This window comes from Aquarana catesbeiana, linkage group LG01, assembly GCF_042186555.1.
Source record: "Aquarana catesbeiana isolate 2022-GZ linkage group LG01, ASM4218655v1, whole genome shotgun sequence".
In the NCBI taxonomy this organism is placed as follows: Eukaryota; Metazoa; Chordata; class Amphibia; order Anura; family Ranidae; genus Aquarana; species Aquarana catesbeiana.
The window spans coordinates 86162119-86181982 of record NC_133324.1 but is presented as its reverse complement, the minus strand read 5'-3'; the positions used below and the strand labels follow the sequence as shown (position 1 = coordinate 86181982).

Genomic DNA, 19864 nt, shown 5'->3' with positions numbered 1-19864 from the left:
AAATACAAGCACCTAGTGGTATCTTCTCTTTGGTGGAGCTTTAATATTTAAGTGGTGTACTTGTTCCACTTTGAGTAATGACTTCTGCTTGGGCAGCCTAGGTTAACACTATTAAAGGCCAAGGCCACCTTTTATGAAAGGAAATACACAACGAATGCACATATATTTGCAGGAAAGAAATGTGGTAGAGCTGCGTGATTAATAGTTAAGAATCAAGATCGCAATTTTTTCCCCCTTGCGATCTTGACAAAGCTTTTTCCCTATTCTATGCAGAGAATTCTCTGCTGAAGCCGACAACTGTCAACAAAAAAACAGGCATTCTGCCAAGTATCACAACATTCCTCAGCAGCTGAGCCAACTATAAACATTGTAATGTTTTGTCCTTTAGAATAGATCAAAGGAATGAACTTCGGTGTGTAAATGAGGGAAGTATAACCACTTAAGCAGGGGCCTCAAACTGGCGGACCTTCAGCTGTTGTGGAACTACAAGTCCCATCATGCCTCTGCCTATGGGAGTCATACTTGTAACTGTCAGCCTTGCAATGCCTCATGGGAATCGTAGTTTTGCAACAACTGGAGGGCCACCAGTTTGAGACCTCTGACTTAAAGACTAAATCTTTTTCTGACGCTTGTTGCTTTTAAGTTAAAATCTTTTTTTTTTTTTTTTGCTAGAAAATTACTTAGAACCCCCAAACATTATATGTATTTATTAGCAGAGACCCTAGAGAATAAAAGGGTGGTTGTTGCAATATTTTATGTCGCACATTCTTATTTTTTTTCAAACCAGCCAGCAAAGCACTGCAACCACAGCCAGTGGATCGTGTGCGCCAAGGGAAACTGGCATTGCGGCTTCACCGCCAGTTCCCCACTGCGCTTTGTTAATGGCCCGGTTGTAGGGGCAGGAGGAGAGGGGCCGAACGTCCGACTGAGTTCGCCGTGGCAAAGTCAGTCTGAAGTGGGAGCAGGCACCTGCTCCTCACTTTCCCCAAAAGGTACCAAAGGTGGCAGCAGAGGGGGGGGGGGGAGCAAACAAGCAGAGCTTCCCCTTTTGGGTGGAGCTCCGCTTTAAGTTGTCTTAAAACTGTGGCCTGTTGGCTGGCTGTGGCCCTTTGTTTGCCTTAATCTGACCAGTGCGTTGCTATTTCTCCCACCAAAATAAGCCACTAATCTTTCAACTGACACCAATAATGGGGCACAAACCATCCCATGACACCAACAATGGGGCACAAACCATCCCACTGACACCAACAGGGTGGCACAATTTCTTCCACCAACACCAAGCATAGGCACAGCTCATCCTCCCGAAAATGAAGGCCACAATTTCTCCTACGGATATAATTGATGGAGTTCTAATCCCCCTACTGACATCAACAAAAGCACAATCTTCCTCCCACTAACACCAAGGGTGTGGTACTATTCCTCCCAATTATAGGATAATATTTCTCCCCTCCACTGAACACATGCACTAGGTCAATTTTTTTAGTACCATTGTCCACTGAGCCTGATGCATTGTTTACGCTCACCGGCACCAGGGCATATACTATTGGCTACAGTCTGACCCCTAAATTCTTAAAGTGGAGGTTCACACAAAAATTGAACCTCCGCTTTTCGGAACCCTCCCCCCCTCCGGTGTCACATTTGGCACCTTTCAGGGGGGAGGGGGGTGCAGATACCTAAGACAGGTATTTGCACCCACTTCCGGGCAAAGACCCCCACGGGAGTCTATGCCTCTTCCTGTCCCGCCGCCCTGTCTGCTGGGACACACACAGGTCCCAGAGACAGCACGGACCATTCAGATTGCGCTGCGCGATTCGCGCATGCGCAGTAGGGAACCGGGAAGTGTAGCCGCAAGGCTTCATTTCCTGATTTCCATACCGAAGATGGCGGCGGCAGCATCCGAGGACAGAGGAACGGTTCGGCCTTGGGTGCCGACATCGCTGGACCCTGTGACAGGTAAGTGTCCATATTTTAAAAGTCAGCAGCTGCAGTTATTGTAGCTGCTGACTTTTAAAAAAAAAAATTTCGCAGGATCCCCTCTTTAAGGACAGAGAACTGGCCCTTTTAGAAAGTTTGGAGACCCCTACCTCAGCAATAAACCATAAGTGGAAAGTTATTACACCAAAATACTATAACGCTAGCAATATACTAGTAGAATTTCATTCAAACATTTTCAAAAGTTCATACCATTTAATAACAGTTAGTATTGTCAATTCAACATTTGTTTTCAAAACGCAGTCATGAGAAATTTCAAAGAAGCACGATAGAATTTTTTTCTCAAACAAGTAAATTTTTAATAGTGTGTAATTTTTTATTCGAAAAAATCAATTCATATAAAAATCGAATGTTAAATGCAAGCAAAATTCAAACTAAAGGACTTTTGACCACCCTTCGTCAAGTCTCTGTTGGCATAATTGAATGTACCACCTTCCCACACTATTGTTCTGGGAGGACGTTTTATGACCAGCCGCCAACGTGTCCATCACTGTACCAGCTCGCTGCCAGTGTCATGCGATCACCGTGACCAATCACAGCAGATCGCATGACAAATGTAAACAATGGATGGCTTCCTTTCATGCCATCCATTGCATACAAATGGGTTGCTAGCTGCGATTGGTCACAGTGATCACATGGTACAGATGGGGCCAAATACAGCCCATATGTACCATGTGATTAGTTTTGGCCAATCACAGCTTATCACAACAAAACAAACTGAATAAACTGATTTAATTTAGTAATATGCTTGCTTATAGCCATGAAATTCACTGCTATAAACTATCATAATGTGTTAAAAAAAAAATCCTGATCACTTCCACCAAAGTAAAGAAACCTTTAAATTGCGAAAAAAATGGAATCTGCCTTTTATTTGAGCTTGTCTTCTAAAATGCTAGCTATCATGCTGAACCACTGTTGAGCCTTTAACCTGGCAAAGAGTAGCACAAAGACTTTTCTTATACTTGTTTCAGGTCAGTATCCTAGTAGTGAAGGCAATATGTGTATGAGGAATACATCATACGTGACTGCGGCATTAAATACATACACAAAAATGCATCTGCGTTTACATGAGTAAAAGTGCATACAGCTGTTCACCTCTATGAGCAGTTTTTACGCCCCACCTGCTGCTCCAAACGGTGGAAAACCGCAGGAATGTTTACACCAGACCCTGCCTGCGCTTCCAAATGTCAATGTAATTGAGGCCTTCCACTACAGGTGCACTTGAACAAACATCAAATACGTAAGGCAAACCCCTTAAAATTTCCAACTTTCCAAAAAGTTCAGGTGAACATATCATTTAATCGAAAAAAAAAAAAAATTCCGCCTTCACCACCAATTTTCATATTCTCTAACAACATTCCAGTTCTTAGACTGCTATTCATTCCAGTGAAACCTTATTGCTGCCCAAACCTTGATATATTTTTATAAGCCAAGCAACATATTGCAGAAAAGACATGTATAGAAATCAGTGTGGCAGTGTCACCACCACATCAACAGATCCATTATGTACCAACTGGATAAAAAGACAGGCAATCAAGCAGGTATCCCAAATTATATAAAGTTTATTTTCGATTGTTAATTTTCATACATACATGTGATCTGTTGACACCTGGTTGAGACTATGGACAAGCTGTGACACCAGAGGTTCATCCCTGCATGCCAGAAGGCAGTTGACCTCTTCTGCTATTCGTCCATTAAAGAGGAGGCTCTTTGTCGTTGTAGCGGGTAAAGGGGATGGAAGAGGCAGCTGGTTCAACACTGTCAAAAAAGGGAGAAAAAAAAAAAAATCAGAATCAGAACAGTCAAATGCAAGTTGGGAGAATGCAGAAAAATATGGCTATGTGCATTTTAATACATTATCCAAATAATGTACACATGTACTGTCCTATCACACTGACATCTCAATAATGATTGTTCACCATCCAAAGCTATAATGTACATAACTGCCCTGATTGTTTTTTTATTTTAAACGGAAAATGTAAATTTTGCTTCAAATAAGAAAGATCCATTACAATGCGATATCTACCCAATAAATATTAGATAGAACTAACTTGTATCTCTTAAAGAACTCCTCCCCAAAAGAGATGCATTGTGCATGTAAATGAATCACAACCCCACTGTCAGTTTGTGTGCAACTTCCCTCATTTAGATGTACACAGCAGGTTTGTGTCTGTGATGGCACTCCTCTTGAATTTCTAAGTTCTGACTTCCTGTTTCCTTCCTTTTCCAGTCCTAATACTACATCTCCCATGATCCTTTGAGCCTCTGTAGTTTCAGGGCGGGCTATGGGAGTCACTTGTACCGGTTTTGGGAGTTGAAGTGGGTTGTTCCTAGGGTTATTATGGGTGTTTCTGGGCCTTCATGTGGGGGGTGAAAGGTGTAAATGTGTCATACCTCCTCCTAGGTCATTCCTGTCTTGCAGCATGCCAAAGAATAATGGATTACTACAAGACTACAGAGGAAGGGATATGGTAGGTTATGATAAAGGCGTTTCCTTCATATGTATATGAATCACTTCACAGAGAGCAGGGCTCTTGGAGGGCGGGGTCTGAGGGGTGGGACTCTCCTCGTTTGGCAGATTTAAATGCTAATCGTGATCTATTCAATCCTGCCCAGCAGCAGCACTGCTAGCTTCCATAACAGGCTGTATATGAAGGGGTTTCCTTTTTGAATAATGCTGTGATCTGTGAGGCAGATCACAGCATTGGATCTGCATTGGGAGGATTGGACTCTTCCTGTAGGTGTGACCGGGAGGGAGTGAATGCCAATTAGGATTTTGTCAATCCAACCCACCATCAGAGCTGTGAAGGAAGTTACATCGTTTGCAGAGTCTGAAAGACTACAGAGGAGAGTGGTATAGACTCTGATCACTGCAGGAAGTGGCTGTGGAAGGGACAGTCTATCATCATGCTATACAGAGTGTTACACGATACAATGCCACAACTAAACCCAGAATATCAGGGGATCTGCAGACAACACAGCAACATGGTACCCAGGTATGCTCTAGGCTGGGATTAATCATTCCATTCAGTTCGAGTGAAAAGAAAGTTGGAGCTCAGCTTTAATAAACACCAATTCCTGGTACAGCAACTGGTAAAACTAGAAGAGCAAGGGCAGCGTTAGTCCTAGCACAATTTTGCTGGACAATTTTTAGCCGATTTTTAATTTTCAGTTTTGGATAGAGTAGAGAGGGATTTGAACACCTGTCAGGCTTTTATTGCCTTCTGTGCCCCCCTTAGAGTGATTCACCCTCTATGCATGTCCTGTTTATTGTTATAACAAAGTGAAATAAATTCAGGTTTATCCGCAGCACAGTAGTAGAGGGGTAATCTTCAAATGGGACCACACTAGTTATAGACCTTAGTGACAAACAAGGATTCCTTGAATTTGGGAGAGATTTCCCTTCACTTTCTGTTTTGGCTATGGGACAGGAAGTTAAGGCAAATTTCCCCTATGGGACACAGATGGCAAAAAAAAAAACCACAGGGGTTATAAACCTTCCTTACACTATCCAAAATGTAAATTTAAAAAAAAAAAAAGTTTTGCCTTCGGGCCAAGTTTACACTGCGATACGATTTTGAGTCGACTTTCAGTGCAATTATGCGATGCAACTTTGATAAGGTTTGAACTTTCTATGAGGCCAAAATTGCACTTGAATCACACTAAAGTAGTACAGTAATCACTTGCAAAATTGCTTCGTGCTGAGTCACATTGATGTGAACAAACTATTGAAAACAATGTGATTTCCATTGTCATGAAATTCTGTGCAGCTCAAGTCACATCTGAAATCAGGCCTTAGTTCTACTTTAAACTACCAGACAGATTCTTACACCTTTTTTGATGAGATTTCTGCACACCTACTGTGGCCATTATGAGTGGCTGTTGCTCCAACTGCTGTAACTTTTCTATTTTCTATAATGAGAAAGCTGGAGAAGCTGGCAATAACCAACCCTCCAGGTGGATAAGTTCAGAGGGGAGAGAGAGAAAGAAAGCATGAGAGGGTGTGTGTGTGTACTGCCCCTTTGGGGGAAGAGTTAGAACCTCACTGGGAGACAGACATATAACCCGTAACAATGGCACAACAGGGCTGTGCTATGTGTGATGAGGCCGAGTACATTTCAGGATTGGATGGACAAAAATACAAATCCTTTGGAAGGGAGGGGCTGAGCGGCCACATGACCTCCCCATCTGACAGAGGGAGATCTCGGCCCCCTCCTGCAGTATCCATGTATCGGAGCTGTAAAGCGGCCACGAGTCATGTGACCGGCCTGAAGTTAGCTCTAAATAGGTATTTACAATCCTTGTTTTTTATAAAAGAGATGTACAGTGTAGTATGCCTGCCTATAATAAAGGGGCTGCCAGTGATTTCTACTTTTGAGTTAACACTTTAAATGAACCTCCATATGAACAGCATAGATTAAAGTAGAACTAAAGGCAAAACTTTTCATTTTAGATAGTATAGGAGGGCTACAACCCCTGTCAGGTTTTTGTTTTTTTTGCCATTTCTGTCCCATTGTGGAGATTTCCCTTCTCTTGTCCAATAGCCAAAACAAAAAGTGAGAAGAAATCCCTCCATATAAGGGAATTCCTCATCAATAGAACTAGTATCTTCACAAGAAGATTTCCCCTCTATTACTGAGGACAACCTGAAAATTTGGGATTTTGTTTTACTTTTAGTGATAACGGTAAACAGGACAAATAGAGAGGGCGAATTCTCCCTAATGGAGGTAGGGACATCAATAAATACTTGACAGATGGTCTAATCCCTCTTCATTTTATCCAAATCTAAAACAAGAAAAGTTTTGCCTCTTGTTCTATTTTAAAACATATCTGTAATGTACGAGCAAACTGTGAAGTGTATGACAGCGGGTAGTATGTGCAGGGGAGGAGTGCGGAATATTTGACCAGGGGTAGTATGTACAGTAGAGAAATGCTGAGTGTATTATGGCAGGCAGTATGTGCAGGAAAGGAGATAGCAAGATATGACAGTGTTCAGTATATGCAAGAGGAAGCTGAGCAAGATATGACAGTGTGTGCAGGTGAGGAGTGCGAAGGGTACGATGGTGGATATGTGCAAAGAGCAGAGTGGAGGGTATAATGGTGGGAAGAACGTACAGGAGAGGAGCTATAGTGATTGAGCAAGAGGATTGAAGTGACTGGAAAGGACTGCATGCTGGGTGGAAGCGTTGCGAGCTGTAAAGTTTTGTTTGGAGTGAAATAAGGCTAGGTGGCCAAAGAGCGATGAACTGTTAGCCGGGGGTGTTGTAAAAAAAACTGCCTGCTCCTCATGTAATAGAGAACATTATCAAATATACTGCATTTAGAGTAGAATTGGTCAAGTAAAAAGTTGATGACAAATCATGATATAAGCAAAAAATTTCGTAGAGAAACTTACAGTCTGTGAGACTAGCAATTCCCGCTAGAGTCGTAATGGGAACATGAGGCATATCCCCATTCATCCTGAAGCTGTAGGATGGTGGAATCTATGTAGGTATTTCACTGGAGGTGCCACCTGTCATTACTTCCCATCTCCTACACACTGAAAAATAAAAGGAGAAAAGCACCGTTAGGGAGATATTGAACATCCATAGCAAATTAAATAACCAGGAGATTAAACAGTAGTGTGTTTCTTATATTGATGTTTGAATAACTGTCAGTAATACATGTGCCGAAAAACCAACCAGAATTCAAAAGTAAAACAGTCTAGTTTGGAAGGCCGCAAGCTCTATTCAAGGAATCAGGTAAAGTGTTGCCACCAAAACAAGAAAGGCTACTAGCTGCACATATGGGGGGGTGGGGGGGGTGGGGGGGGTGGCTACCTCATGATATAATCTGTCAGCAACAGACCGTGGAATACCTACAATAATTAGTCTGTAAGGAGACAGTAGATAAAGTTTTGTTTAAAGCTAACAATTAAACACACTAAGAAAACACAAATTAATCAAAGTGGTTCTAAAGACAGGACATTTTTTTTCCGGCATTGAGGTAAAAAAAAAAATAAATAAAATAATAGCCTATGGTCCCCTAACCTTCCTAAATACTTACCCGAGTCCTATCTCGATCCAGAGCTGTGCCCGAGTGCAGCAGAGTTTCTCTCTTTCTCTCGTCACAGGACTTAAACACCTTTCACACTTTCAGGCGTTTTAGCACAAAAAATAGTGCCTGTAAAGCGCCTCTCAAGCCACCCCAGTGTGAAAGCTAGAGTGATTTGACACTGGGGCGGTGCGCGCTTGCAGGATGGGAAAGAGTGGGGATGCACCGATACCATTTTTATTTTACAATGAGTAAAAGTACTGATACTTTTTTTTTTTTTTTAATACTCGCCGATACCAACTGCCGATACCTACCGCAACCGATTTGTTTTAACTTTAACTTTGATCTGCAGATGAAGAAACAGAAATATACAAAACAATGTTTCTTTTTAATAAACATTGCCAGTGTTCTGCTGAGAAAGTTCCCCTCGGCGGATAAGGACCCCCCTGTACTGCGCAGGCGCAGCGCTTGCACAGTAGGAACCACAAGGGAGCCGCTGAAAAGAGCCGAAGCTAAACACCTGAGTCAGCTGTACACGGCGCCTGCGTGCCAAGACTATTTTAATAAAAATACTTTGTAACAGGCCTCTCGCCACGCTTCGGGCACGGCCTCGCTGCGCTCGCCATGCTTCGGGCACGGCCTCACTGCGCTCGACATATTATTATTCTAACTCTATGTCCACTTGGATGGTGGGGCTTTAACGTGGACATAGGGTAGAATGTAGTGCGCAGGCGCCGTGTACAGCTGATGATCAGCTGTTCATCTTCGTCTATTTTCGGCGGCTCCATAGTCTGATGAAAATCAAGCGCAGCGCATGCGCAGTACAGGGGGGTCTTATCCGCCGGGGGAACTTTCTTGGCAAGACACCGGCTGCTTTTTTTTTTTTTTTTGACAGCTCCAATTACCGGACTTCTTTAAACACTGGGGAGACCCACTGACAGCTCAAAGAACAGAGCCTGAAAATATCAGTTTCAGGTATTGATGCATTTGCACGAGTACCGATACTTGTGCAAATACTCAGTATTGGCACCGATACCAATACTGGTACAAGTGCAACCCTAAAAAAGTCATGCAAGCATTATCTGAAGGGCTGAAATCAATGGGCAGCGCTGCCAAATCGCTTCAGCAGCGGCGCTTTTAACATTTCCTCGGCTGTTAGCGGGGGGGTTAAAAGCGCCCCGTTAACAGCCGAAAAGCGCCACTATAACAGCGGTAAAGCGTCGCTAAAACTAGTGGCGCTTTACCGCTATCGCGCGCGCGCCCCCACCCCAGTGTAAAAGTAGCCTTAGTGAGAGCAGTGGCAGCCATTTGCTTCTGCTGCAGGCATTTAAATCATGTGAGGAGGGAGTAGAGCCAAGCTGCGCCGTGTGTATCTATAGACGCACACAGCCCGGCTCAAGAAAGCCCACGAATACACCCCTACATGAAGCAGCTTCCCTATACTGACACAATGAGAAGATGAGGAGCCAAAAACACCAGCGGAGAACCTGAGAAGAGGAGGTTTACGGCCACTGTGCAATATCACTGCACAGAGCAGGCAAGTATAACATGTTAACTTTTTTTAATTAGAAAAAAAATTAAGCTTTACAATCATTGTAAATTATGCATTTACTCAAAATGAATTGATCACTTCCATAGCCCTAAGCTGACCATACAATGTTTTGACATTAACCCTGTCCCTGCTGAACCAGCTGAATATTGATCAGTTGGCCATCCCTGCTTGACAGAAGTTTATTTGATCAACACTGTCAGAATACAACGGCCTGTTGGGAAGAGATGGATGGGGGAGCAAAGCCCTGTCTGTACCAAGATGGCCACCACCACACAGACACAGTGCAGAACAAGGCACGGTAAAGCCTAATTGTATACGAGATGCTCAGGCAACCTCTTCTGAACGTTTTTCTTGACAGCTTGAAACCGGCGTTTAAAAACGTCAGTTTAGTCGCATTTAGTGGCGTTTTGCCGCGTTCGCGTCTAGGAGCATTTATTTAAGATATTAGACCTTCAAATAAAATAGGGCACCTTTAAAAATGCTGCTAAACAAAAACGCCAGTACCGTGTTTAGACGCATCTGGCGTCTGAAACGTCGAAGTCTGAACCCATTTTTTTTTGCCTTCAAAGAAAAGCCTCTAAACGCAACTGCATAAAAATGACATTAAACGACCCTGTGTAAATCTACACATAAGATAACATTGGATGAGTTCAGGGGCAGCTGAAAAAAAAGCATCCAACTGCCTCTGAACATCCATTTACCAGCAGCAGTGTACATGAGGCCTTAGTCAGCAATGGAGAAAAGATGAGCTGCAGGTATTCCACAGGGAATACTGGCGACTAATCCTTTGATATTTGCTCGCCTTTTTAGAGCACAGCTTCCAGAGTCCAGTTCCTCTAACAAAATTCAAATTATACATAAAAAATAAAAATCTGCCATCACCTGAAACAAATTATTCTCAAGTTGAAAATGTTCATCTTCAAATATACACTCCATTCTAAAATACATTTTTTAAAACACTTGCTAGAAATATTAGCAGTGCCATCATTTCATTTTAGGCTGGAGCTGGCCTTCAAATGATTGTTTCCTATGAATGGCTGTAATACATCCAGATTGCTGTAAAATAGCCAGCTAAAGTATTTGACAACTACTATAAAACTTTAACAGCTGCTAAAAAAAAAAAATATCAAACGTCGAGGTCTAAATACATTTTAAGAACTGCAAAGGCTGATGAGTCCCCAGAGAAACTACTATATAAATCTACATGGATCAAGAGATTAATTTAAAGCAACAGCACACTACCAGTTAAACAAGAGAAAAGAAATACATTTATGCACTCCTATACCGTACGAATTCTGACACTTCTCTCCTACATGTAAGAATCATCATTTTTTTGCTAGAAAATTACTCATAAGTTGAATCCCCAAACACACATATATATATATATTTTTTTTTTTTTTTTTTTTAGCAGACACCCTAGGGAGTAAAATGGCAGTCATCGGAACTTATGTCACACGGTATTTGTGCGGTAATTTTTCAAACGCAATGTTTTGGGAATTTTTTTTTTCCATGAATAAAAAAAAAAAAAAAAACACAGTAAAGTTAGCCCATTTTTTGGTATAATGTGACAGATGTTATGCTGATTAAATGGATACCTCACATGTCACGCTTTAAAATTGCGCACACTCGTGGTATGGCGCCAAACTTCGGTACTTCAAAATCTCCATAGGCGACGGTTTAAACATTTTTACAGGTTTAGAGTTACAGAGGTGGTCTAGTACTAAAATTCTTGTTCTCGCTCTAGGGTTCGCGGTGATACCTCACATGTGTGGTTTGCACGTGGTTTACATATGCGGGGACACTTAAAAAAAATGTACTTTTTATTGTTCATTTTATTTTTATACATTCTCTTTAACAAAATTTTTTTTGATCACTTTTATTCCTATTACAAGGAATGTAAACATCCCTTGTAATAAGAATGGTGCGCGACAGGTCCTCTTTATGGAGAGATGTGGGGTCTATAAAACCCCACATCTCTCCTCTAGGCTGGAAAGCATCAGATCAAAAAAAAAAAAAAAAATTTGACGATCTGATTCTTTTCTAACATGACACCATAACGTTGGCCCGGGCCTCCGAGGATAATAGAGATTGCTGGGGGATTATCTGTCCCTCGTAAATCTCTATGCCTCTCTTCCGGGGCCGGCTGATTCGGCCTCTGGGTCCCCGATCGCACGGGAGAGCCCGGAGAAGCACCGGAGGGTGGCGGGGGGAGGCGCATCCCCTTCCGTCGCCGCTAAGAACGAGCAAGCGGCTGAACAGCTGCTATGATCGTTTTTATTGTGCTCAGAATCGCCGGCTCTAAAAAACAATATCTGGATGATGCCTGTAACTGCAGGCATCATTCAGATATCTCCACTGAAAGCAAAGGACGTCATATGACGGCCTGCGGCATGGAAAAGTAGTTAAATATTCAAAACCTGGCTAAATTCTAACACTTCTCCCCGAGGATGTTGCCCTTTTCACTTCTATGAAGCAATGCATATATGCATTACATTTTTTCAATATTTTCACACCTATGACATTTTTCCAATAAGTGTATTACACTGTTTTTAAATCTGCACTTTCACTTTTCTCTTTCAGTATTTATACTTCTACAGAAACGGCAGCCGCCTAACCTGACCTCGTCTCCATTCACACTACAGTGATTTCAGAGGAGTACAGAATCTCGTGACAATGGAAAATCACATGGTTTTCAATGGTGCCCGTTCACATCAACTGCAACTCAACACGGCATGATTTTGGAAAAGGTCCCCCTACTGCTTTGGTGCGATTTGGGTGTGGTTTTGGCCCCCATAGAACAAGCAATGTTGCAATACATAATCACACTGAAAATCAGATCAAAATCAGATTGCAGCAGAGTGAACATACCCTAATGAGATAGTTTTAAATTTTGCTTTCTAGTTTGTGTTGCTATTGTTTTACCACGTGCTGAACAAAACCAGAGGAAGAAATGCTCTTCCACACTCTGTGTCAAACCTGGTTCCTCATCAATGAGAGTCCAAAGCTCTGGGTAAGCTCAGTCCCAGCAGCTGAAAGGAGCAGTGTATCGAAGAGTCCTTTTTGTGCACCAATAAGGCTTAAAACACAACTAAACTGTATCGAAGCACCAAAAACTGAAACTGCTATATAAAAGGGGAGTATGGGAATTAGGGTTTTTTCAGATTTATACTTGCCTAGCTAGATACAGCATCTGTCCCCGTCGGCTCCAAAACTGAGAACCAAGTGATCAAACACCACCAACCGCTCGGTTTCTTGGAGCTCCCTGAGCAGAGATCTGGTAAAGGGTCAGTCACCAGCTCTCTGCTCTGCCTCCCCGTGCTCATTGGTGCGCTGGGCTGTGGAGAGGGCGGGAGCAGCAGACTCAGGCTCTGAGGCTGAGCGGGCTCTGCAGGTCCAGGCATGTAGGCGGATCCCGACCATATGATCTTGCCCAAGTCTGGACCAGCTTTGTGACTTCAGCCCGCTGTCAGCTGAAACAGGCCATAGGGATGCAAAAACAGACTGTGATCCACAGGAGAAGTACAGCCAAACAAGCTTTGGATGAGGCCTTTGTCAACATGGGGACAATGTGCATTGGAGGGGGTCGGGGGGGGGGGGGAACTGGGGTAAACTATCCAAGCAAGTAAGACACCAAAAGATGGTTTAGAAAAATGTCAGATCCATGATTTATTTTTTTATGAATGAAGAAAAAGATAAGGCAGTAGAAAGCATCCCATAGACAGTAGTTCATGATCCTAACCGTACATGAGAAGCCCTTGGGTATGGGTACCCCGCTATGTACCAGTTAACCACACAAAGGAGGAAGCCGTATGGATGTCTATTTTTAACATAATAAAAGCCATATAAATTCATTGAAAACTGCAGAATGAGCTACAAAATGTTGGTGTCTATATGCTGTGCTCTGCAACACAGTTTTTCTGCTTTGGATAAAGCCAGCAGCTAACCCAAGAGAATTAATTTAGACGTCAACATCACTAGCATGGGTGATAGACAGTCTAGCTGAAGTCACAAGTCTCCAAAAGGTATACAAATCAAGAAAAAAAGAAAAAAGCTATACAGGATTTCTAAGGCAGAACTCTAGTAGATCAAAATCCTATGCTTTTGGCACCTAAAAAAAGATTTCTTGTGTGCACGTTAACCACTTCCAGACCGCCCTTTAGCGGATGTACTGCTAGAGTGCGGTCCTCCTGTTCAGGATCACATACCTGATTCTGCACTTGCACCTACAGGGAGGACGACGCGTGCCAGCGGTGTGCCACTTCTGCAGTGACTAATTACAGCAGAAGCCGATCTGTGTATGCCGGGCACTCGACGTCTGCCAGCACCCACCGATCGCCAGGCAGACACACAGAACGGAGCTCTGCCTATGTAAACAAAGCAGATCCTCGTTTTGACAGGGTGGGAAGGGATGGATTCTGTGTTCTTGCAAAGCAGGCAATAAAATCCCTCTCTTCCCCTAGCAAAAGCAGCACATACAGTACAGAAAAATAGCTAACCCTTTGATCTACCTAGGTGCTTAACCCTTCCCAGCCAGTGTCATTAGTACAGTGACAGTGCATATTTTTTAGCACTGATCACTGCATTAGTGTCACTGGTTCTCACAAAGTGTCAAAAATGCCAGGTAGTGTATGACTGGCTGGGAAGGGGTTATCAGGGGGGATCAAAGGGTTAAATGTATGCCTAGGTTGTGCTTATTCAGTGTGGGGGAGGTGCTTTGACTAGGTGAAGGAAAAGATCCGTGTTCCTGCTTAGCAGAAATACAGGATCAAAGCCTTCCTCCCGCTGACAGAACGACAATCTGCCTTGTTTACATACATACAGACTGCCATTCCGCTTGTGTCCCGAATGATCGGCAGGACCCGCTGATTGGCTCCCACTGTATTTAATCACAGTGGGAGCGGGTTGTTGGTGGTGCTCACGCCCCAGGGGTGTCAGATGACAACGTACTAGGTACATGATCTGGCACAGAGCAGTCGCCCTGTCACAGTAAATGTACGTGGGGGTGGTCGCTAAATGGTTAAAGTGGAACTTTAGTCAGAAAATTGCGTCCCGCTAGATCATGTCAGGCTGGCACTTCTACAGGTATAATTATGTAAAACACACAAAAAAAAAGTGCCTGTGCTGTTTAAAATCCAGTAATACACTGAATCACTCTGATCTGCACATGCTCAGTTGCTCTCCATTTTTAGGCACTGCTGAGTTTGTAGAGGCCGATCTGCTGACAGCCTTAGGACTCCATTCATACCTGAGCATAGCGATTTACTGGCGTTATTTGGGTGTCGTTTTTTAAGCATTTCTGCAGCTTTTTACAAGCATTTTTAACCACTTAAGGACCGGGCCTCTTTCTGAGATTTGTTGTTTACAAGTTAAAAACGTTTTTTGCTAGAAAATTACTTGGAACCCCCAAACATTATACTTTTTTTTCTAACACCCTAGAGAATAAAATGGCGGTCGTTGCAATACTCTGTCACACCTTATTTGCGCAGCGGTCTTACAAGCGCACTTTTTTGGGGGGAAAATACACTTTATTGAATTAAAAAAATAAGACACCAATAAAGTTAGCGCAATTTTTTTTGTATAAATTGATACCCAACATGTCATGCTTCAAAATTGCGCCCACTTGTGGAATGGCGACAAACTTTTACCCCTAAAAATCTCCATAGGCGACGTTTAAATAATTCTACAGGTTGCATGTTTTGAGTTACAGAGGAGGTCTAGGGCTAGAATTATCGCTCTACCGATCACGGCGATGGCTCACATGTGTGGTTTGAACACTGTTTTCATATAGGGCTCTACTCACATATGCATTCGCTTTTGCACACAAGCTCGTCGGGACGGGGCACGTTTTTTTTTTTTTTTTTCTGTCCTTATTTTACCTTTTATTTTTTCACTGTTCTTTAAAAAAAACAATTGTGTCACTAATTTCTATTACAAGGGATGTAAACATCCCTTGTAATAGAAAAAAAGCATGACAGGACCTCTTAAATATGAAATCTGGGGTCAAAAATACCTCAGATCTCATATTTACACTAAAATGCAATAAAAAAAAAAAATTTAATGTCATTTGAAAAAAAAAAAAAGTTGCTTTAAGAGCTATGGGCGGAAGTGACGTTTTGACGTTGCTCCCGCCCTGCAATGGTATGGAGACGGGTGGGGCCATCTTTCCCTCACTCGTGTCCATACCCAGGAAGGAGAGGGATTCGATGGCCTCCGCTGCTACAGACGGCTCCGGTAAGCGGCGGAGGGCACCGGTGAGCGGCGGGCCCCTCTCCTGCCGCCGATAAAAATGATCTTGTGGCAAATACGCCGCAGAGACCACTATTATCGGGAACCAGACCGCCCGCTGAAGAAGAAGATACCGGGGTTATGCAGCTAGCTGCTGCCATAACAACGATATTCCTCTTCAAAGACCGGACGTATATCAGCATGTGGAGGTCCGGAAGTGGTTAAAGCATTTTAGAAGCGTATTACAGCTTCAGGTGTTTTTGTTTAGCCAAGAGAAAGCAATAGAGGGAGGAGAGGGAGATGAAATTAAGGGTGAAGAGCTGCTGTTTAATCAGAAAATGAGCGACAAAACGCTCAAGTCAGGCGTTTCTATTTAAGTCTATGTGGCCAAAAATGCTTGTAATATGCCAAAAAAAAGCTCATGTACTTTTTTGAGCGACAGGCACTTTGCATCAGGCGACAGAACTGGGGCTGAAACAATGAATTGATTGACAATGAATCGATTATGAAAATAGTTGCCAACTATTTTCGTAATCGATTAATCAGCCAGCCGATTAGTTAGCATGCATGCAGGCTGCATTATTTGTTTACATATCAGGAAATACAGCGAAGCACACATACAGCTCAGTACACCATCCAATTATGTCAGTAAGTGCCTGAGAGCTTGTGAATGTGTGAGGAGCAATGCCTCATGGGACATGTAGTCCTGGGCAGGAAGTGAGTGATTCTAAAGGCAGAAGTTTTTACCTTGCTATAGGGGGGCTCTATACTGTTTTTGCAGCTTTCTTTTGGGGCACTCTGAAGGCAGGAGCAGCCAGAAGCATCGGTGGGGGACCCTAGAGGAGGAAATTCAGGGCTGCTCTGTGCAAACTACTTTATAGTAGTGATTATCTGCTCTTTGTGTACTATAAAAGGGCTAATTTTATTTTTTTTAACCCCATTATGACAGGTGATACATAAAAAAAAAAAAAAAAAAAAGCATGCTGCTGCTATTAGACGTCTTAGGCCTGGTTCACAGCTATGCGGTTTTTGGTGCTTTTTACAGAAACGCACTACAGTTCATTTAACATGGTTTCCTATGGGATACGTTCACATGTATGCTTTTTTCAGCCGCTGCGTACTTGGAAAGGGTCATGGACTTTTTTCAGCGCAAAACGTGATTTTTTTTTTTTTTTGGTTCAATAGACTTCTGCTGCAGAAAAGCATGTAGTGCGTTGTTGCCATGATTCGCAGTTCTTAATCTGCCCAACAACAAATTGTCCAAAAGAAAGCATAAAAACGCAAATCGCCGCAAAATCACATGTGCAAAAACGCACAGCAAAAAGCACTACAGAAACAGAAAAAAAGCAAATGGCATAGGTGTGAAATCGCATTGATTTTCAGACGAGAATATTCATTATGAAAAATCTTTGTACATTCGCTGAATGAAAGAATGTCGTTTGAAAATTTCTCTTGCTTTTAACATTCAGTTTTTAAATTTCCTTTGATCAAGAAGTTTTCTATTCTGCTCCTTCGAATTTTCCCATCACTATGGTCGAAAACGACCTTCGATTTGACCCCACTAACGATTAGAAAATTTGTTCTTAAAATTAAATTCTTTTTAATTAACATTGTTTTTGTATGGCTAGCATAAAATGACAGCAGGCGCAGGTAACTTTTATCAAGCCACCTGCCTATGACAAGGGAGTCTATCATACATAATATATTACAGTTCTGTCTGAAAATCTGCAAAACAGTCTTTTTTTTTCTTAAAATAAAAAAAAAAAATTGATCTCCGAGTCTGATGATATTTACCAGATTCAACTTCTAGTAGTATATACATTATATCTCTTCTGTCTGTTATTCTCCAAGTGGATTAGAGATTTTGCCTGTAGTTGGCTATTTATATTTACCACTGCATAGAGATATTTAAGAATAAATTGCCTCTTATTTTAAACCTTACATATTAACTAAATTATACACCACACGTTTGTTAAGCTTTTTATCCGATTAATCGAAATAAAATCAGCCAACTAATCAATTATGAAAATAATCGTTAGTTGCAGCCCTAGACAGAATGCTCATATGTGAACAGGGGCCATTGAAATGAATGGGATTTGGCTTGAGTGTTTTAACACTACAAGCTTCAAGCAGAAAATTGCACAGGTGTGAACGGGGCCTTAAGCAGAATAAAATCCTATCCTTTACAGTCAAGGAAGCTGCTTCTGTTAGATCTGTAACTGCCATGGTGCTGCACATGTGATCAATTATATCAACCATTTCATGGTTTGAAAGTTTGGTTGAGGACACAAGCAAATGTGGCAGTTAGCAATCCTGGCCTTTCAGAATCGTAACTTTTTTAAAACCGTTAAATCGATGAGTTTAGTTCCGCTTTACGATTTACTGCTGTTCAGGGGCTCTGGGCTTCAGTCAAACGGCAGCCTCCAGCAAAATGAAAGGAGCAATGCTGGAGGCAATTTATAGCACACTAATTTTGGTAGCATAATTATTAATGTGGAATGGATGTTCCTTGTTAAAGAACTATCAGGTTGTTATGAATTAAAGTTCCACTTTAAGTAAATTAGGCCCAAATAGTGGGGTTACCTATGGGAAGTCCTCCGTAGATTTGGGTTCGGTCCCAAATTCCTCCATTGGCTAGGCCTACTATATCAAGCCCCTAGAGCGAGGATTCGTGTGAATAAAGCCCTCTCGGATTCTTTTCTCCTCCAGAGGGGAACTCGCCAGGGGTGCCCATTATCCCCCAGCCTATTTGCTCTGGCCTTGGAGCCCCTGGCGATAGCGGTCAGAGAGTCGAGCCGCATTGTGGGACTCAGAGTTGGCCCTCTGGAGAAGATATTCCTATATGCGGATGACACTCTGTTATATCTGCATGATGCTGAATCCTCGCTGACTGCAGCACTTGAGACCTCTGCTGAATTTGGGAAGTATTCGGGAATCCGTATCAACTGGTCTAAATCCGCTCTGTTCCCATTGGATGACCAGGCCAGAATCTCGGGGGTGCAGACTCCCTTGTCAAGGGTGGAAGAGTTTGTTTACTTGGGGATCAAGGTGGCAAAGGACTTGCGGACCTTTCAGTGCCTTAATCTCCAACCGATAGTGGCGCAATTTAGAGATCATTGCTCTTGATGGGCGCAAAGATGATCTATCTCCCAAAGTTTAACTACATCTTTAGAAATTGCCCAGTGTGGATACACCCATCCTTTTTTAGAGACATAGATAGCTGCATTGGCGCTTTTCTCTGGTGAGGAGTCCCTAAGAAAGCCTCTTTCTGTTTTATACCTAGCTCTCCTTCAGACAGACTCACCTAAATTGGATGCTCTTTGGGAGAAATGGAAGGTAGACCTGCCTGACTTAGATAGAGAAACCTGGGAGGAGTGTTTTGAAAATAGTTCTAAACTAGTGATATCCTCTAGGGATAAATTGATACAAATCAAATTTTTGCATAAGGTGTACTATATGCCTCAGAGGCTGTACAGAATATATCCATCACGCTCCCCAAATTGCCCGCGGTGCCACTCTCCTGAAGGCACTTACCTCCATATGTTTTGGACCTGTCCCAGGCTATCGCCGTTCTGGGCTGCAGTGGGAGAGTGGCTTAAGGTTCGCCTTCAGCTGGAATCCCCCTTAACGGCGGAACTTGCACTGCTAGGTGTGCAGGACGATGAGCAAAGGCCTAGGTATATTAAGATACTGATCTCGCTTCTACTTTTTTATGCAAAAAAGGAGATCCTGTTAAAATGGACTTCTCGGTTACCACCCATGGTGGGAGCATGGGAAAAATCGGTTAATGCGACTCTCCCATTATATAAATTGACATATATAAGTAGAGGGTGCCCCATGAAATATGAAAAGATTTGGAGGCCGTGGACTGATCCCATGTAGTCTGATGCTTTTTGGAAATGGCTAATTCTGGTTAAGTTGACCTTGTTGTGTTTTCTCTTCCTTATGGGGGCCTGCCCTCCCTCCCCACCCTCCTGTGTACCTAAGGTCCTGCTGTATATTAACAGTGTATACTAAAGTAATGTGATGTCTACCAATGTTTAGTCATGAATATATTACTTG

At 42.6% G+C, this 19864-nt stretch overlaps 1 protein-coding gene across 6 annotated transcripts in view; it reads right to left on the bottom strand.

Annotated features, from left to right (window-relative positions):
• NIPBL (NIPBL cohesin loading factor) overlaps window positions 1-19864 on the bottom strand; it is a 235684-nt gene that overhangs the window by 153743 nt on the left and 62077 nt on the right. For all 6 annotated transcript variants that reach the window (XM_073621328.1, XM_073621291.1, XM_073621308.1 and 3 more), the window contains exons 2-3: window positions 7388-7531; window positions 3585-3750 (exon numbers count right to left, since the gene is read on the bottom strand). In XM_073621328.1, the coding sequence (XP_073477429.1) occupies window positions 3585-3750; window positions 7388-7451 (230 nt within the window). In that variant the 5' untranslated portion in view covers window positions 7452-7531. The remainder of the gene's footprint in view (window positions 1-3584; window positions 3751-7387; window positions 7532-19864) is intronic.